The sequence below is a fragment of the Chaetura pelagica genome, unplaced genomic scaffold (genome assembly GCF_000747805.2).
Source record: "Chaetura pelagica isolate M959 unplaced genomic scaffold, ChaPel_1.0 scaffold697, whole genome shotgun sequence".
In the NCBI taxonomy this organism is placed as follows: domain Eukaryota; kingdom Metazoa; phylum Chordata; class Aves; order Apodiformes; family Apodidae; genus Chaetura; species Chaetura pelagica.
In genome coordinates this window covers 349,240-352,869 of record NW_009953927.1, presented here as the reverse complement: position 1 = coordinate 352,869, position 3,630 = coordinate 349,240, and the positions used below count along the sequence as shown (strand labels likewise).

The following is a 3,630-nucleotide window of genomic DNA, read 5'->3' as shown; positions in this document are numbered from 1 at the left end:
CAGCCGGGGCAGCGCTGGGGGCTCCGGTTCCGCACAGACCGCCCCTCCCTGCGGCCGCTGGTGCCCGGGCCCCCCCTCCCGAGGCTCCGTGTGAGCAGGGCGGCTGCGGCCCGAAAGGGCCACCTGTGCGTTAGCAGGTTTTTGGGTGGGCTCTTTTTTGTGTTATTCTCCGTGGAGTGTGTGGAATTGGTTTTGAAACATCACACCGTAACCGTTAATGCCTTTACTTTAGTCGTTAAAGACGTCTAACAGGACAACGAGCCTGTTTAAATGCTCTATTATTTATCGGCTGTTCTGGATGCCACCAGGATAGTTAAATGAAGCAAAAAAGAGAGTAAGCAAGGTGGTTGCTGAGTGCTTTCCAGTGCTAAGGATGTGTTGTGTTCTTCCATCAGATGCCTTCTTAGCCAAAGGCTCCGCTGCTCTGGGCAAGCTGAAGGAGCTCTGTAACGAAGGGAAAGGACATCCTTCCACACTTCTGCAACTCTATACACAGGTAGTGCATGTAAAAGCATTAAGAACCCTCAATAAATATGCTGCGTAGGGCCTGGGAGAGGGTTGGGCGTAGGAAAGGGTGTAGCAGAAAGAGTTGTTGGTGTGTGCAGTGAATATCCTTGAAGTTCAGGGCAGCTTTTGTCTGGATTGGAGGATTGCCTAGAGTTGGCATTAATGTGCTGGTGCTGTGAACAGAAAGGCTTTGGGAACTTATATTCGCTGTCAACAATCGTACAATACCTCTAACTTTTGCAGCTTTTATAAACTAAATTTTTCTTTAAAATACCTTAACATTGTTAGGCTTTATAAACTTAACAAGCTTGTACTTTACTGCATGCCACCATCTGATCATTTTGGGCATAGCATTTTGACGTTGTGCATCTTGTTTTCATAGGCTGTCTTAGACATTACATATTTTGAGGAAAACCAGCTTGTGGATGAAGATTTTCCAGAAGAATCTTCCTTGCAAAAAGTTACAGAACTTATTTGTGTTCTTTCAGAACCAGAAGACCTAGTGAGGGAATGCAACATAAATGAAGAAGTGAGTACTAACATTATTCAGCCAGATAAACAATTATTTCATTATTTAAAAAGAAAAAATAATCTGAAAGAGGATATTTGGTAATTTGTGGTTTTGGTGGGCAAAATTTAAAGTATTTTTTTAAATTTTCAAGTCATATTGTATTTAAATAGCGATTCCTGAAACTATATTTTGAAATAACTTGTTATGCACTCAGAACTTTTCTTGCTGACATTTCATGATGCCACGTGCTTTTTTGGCAGTTTAAATCCAAAGTATTAGGCCTGTGTCTGTGACCAGTGCTGTTAAATACAGCATCGAAAGCAAGAGACTTCATGTAATACTTTTTGCATGTGTGTGCATGAGTAGTTCAGATGGTTTACTTCTGGGTAAGCCCAGTTTGTTGGATTTTATTTCAGCTCATCAACATCCTTGGTGTAGAGTTGTTAGAATGTCTTTACTGGAGAAAAGGAGCCCTGCTTTACATGTATTGTCATACAGCAAAAGAAAGGAGTGAATGGCTTCAAGAGAACATTGCCATATTTAAAAAGGTGAAGAATATTTTTTAAAAGTTCTGTGAGCATGTGAATACATCTTCTTTCTCAAAGTATGACTCTTAAGATACAGCACTTTTTCACCCTCTTTTTTTCTTTCAATTAGGGTTTTGGGAAATTCATAGCTAGAAGTGTTTCTGGCTATCATTAAATTAGTCAGAACTTATCTAACAGGTTTTTTTCCCTTGTTTTTTTTTAACTGTACTCAGTGTCTTAATGATGGAGTTCATTACTTGATGAAGATGCTTAACTTTAGATGCCCTCTTGAGTTAAATGAAGATGTCTCCTTTCAAGATAAAGACACAGCCAGGTTGCTCAGTGAAGGTAAAAACATCCCAAACCCAAACCTACTCAAAAAACCCCACAATCCCCTCCCCTAATAAGTGCTCCATTATACAAAATGTTTTACTGTGTATTTTTGTTGCTTGACTTAATTTGTATTTTAAAACTGACACTTTTTAGAACAAATAAAGGTAACAGATGAGACAGGGGCAGGTAAGCAGGCAGCAATGCTTCTTCCCTTCCCCTTCTGGCCCCTCCCATGCTTTCCTGGATTTTGGGAGCTTGTGATGTTCATTTTCTCTGTTTTTGAGAGGAGGAAAGCAAACAGACAGTGGGTGTTTTATGCTCAGCCTCTGTTTTACAGCCATCCAGTTTACAGCTGATAAACGTTGAAAGCACAAGTACGACAGCAGCGGGTGCTAGGTGTTCCCCTGTTGGTCTTACTATTCAGGTCTAGAACACGGAAGCCAACACAGAATTACTGGCTGCACACGGGTAGAAAATGGAGGCAGAGTGGGTTAGATGTGGCAACCTTTCTCTGTCTCCACTTCATGTAGCTTTGTGTAAGCTGCATTACTGTAGCTTAGTTACATGAGGATCTGAGGCTGCATCCACTGAATGCAGCAAGAAGGAATTTGTGAGGTAAAACAGGTGGTGCTGAGGGCATGATGTCCACATTGTACGCACTGAGAACTAGATCTATTCTGGCAATGCTCAATTTCGTGTTAGTTTCTTGTTTAGTTTCATCTGTAAATGAGATTTATCCATTGATCCAGTTCAGCTCCACAGTGCAGAGCCAAGTGCAGTAGCTGATTCGTAGATTTATTTATTCCAGTCTCTGTGGGCAAGTATGTGGCTATTTAAATACTAAAGCTGCTGCTGCTTCACTTAAGATGATGCTCAAAGAGCATCTTCTTTTCAGCTTAAATTGTGGGAGGCACAAAAGTATTCTAAAATAAGTATGTGTAATCATGCTTGCACTCAATGGATTCTAATGAAGCCCTGAAATTCTCTAAGATAAACAGGCAAACATGGTAATCATCTTAAAGGTTTTAGCATGATGTAGGGGCAAAATGGATAATGAGAAAGGTTTTAGATCCAGGTTCTCTTCTTGTTGGGATCAGTCATCTTGTAGTTAAAATTTGGTTGACTGCCTTTTTGGATTTTTTTCCCATTGTTACTGATGGAAAAAAAAATACTGAAGTTAGCAAGCAGTGTACTTGCTTAGAAAATAAAGTACTTAATGCAAATTATTTTTACAGGTGTATTTAGTGACACTCACTTGCTGGCGATGATGTACAGTGGAGAAATGTGCTACTGGGGACTGCAACACTGTGGAGAAGGGGAGGAGGAAAGCCTAGAGACGATAGATCCCACCTCTAACAGTGGCCTGGGCTGCAGATCACAGAGCACGTCTCTGGACTTCCGAGAAACGGGCAGAAACATGTTATCGAAGTACGTGGCCGTGTGCCAGGGACCTTTGAGAGACCAGGGCTGGAACACAGGAGCTGCAAAACAGATGTTGTGTTGCTTCGTGAAATCTCACAGCTAAAACACTCTTGATTTGGCTGCGCTGGAGGAAGCCTGGTGCCCCCCGAGCACGCTCTGGGGGGGTGTTCTCTGCTTCAGTGTCTGGCCGTTCTCCTTGTCAAAACGTGTGCTTTCGCTGTATTAAAAACATGGATTCCACGAACTCCCGGAATACAGGTCCAAAGTCTAACGCAGTATTTATATGAAGAAACATTAATAAATGAGGGTGTGATGAACGAATGACCGCAT

General features: G+C 41.7%; 1 protein-coding gene across 1 annotated transcript in view; it reads left to right on the top strand.

Moving 5' to 3' along the window:
* LOC104392227 (chromosome unknown open reading frame, human C5orf51) overlaps positions 1–3,403 on the top strand; it is a 4,375-nt gene extending 972 nt beyond the window's left edge. The window contains exons 3-7 of the mRNA XM_010001596.1: positions 396–496; positions 890–1,036; positions 1,435–1,566; positions 1,779–1,893; positions 3,114–3,403. Coding sequence (XP_009999898.1) covers positions 396–496; positions 890–1,036; positions 1,435–1,566; positions 1,779–1,893; positions 3,114–3,403 — 785 coding nt within the window. The remainder of the gene's footprint in view (positions 1–395; positions 497–889; positions 1,037–1,434; positions 1,567–1,778; positions 1,894–3,113) is intronic.
* Positions 3,404–3,630: the final 227 nt, after the last annotated feature.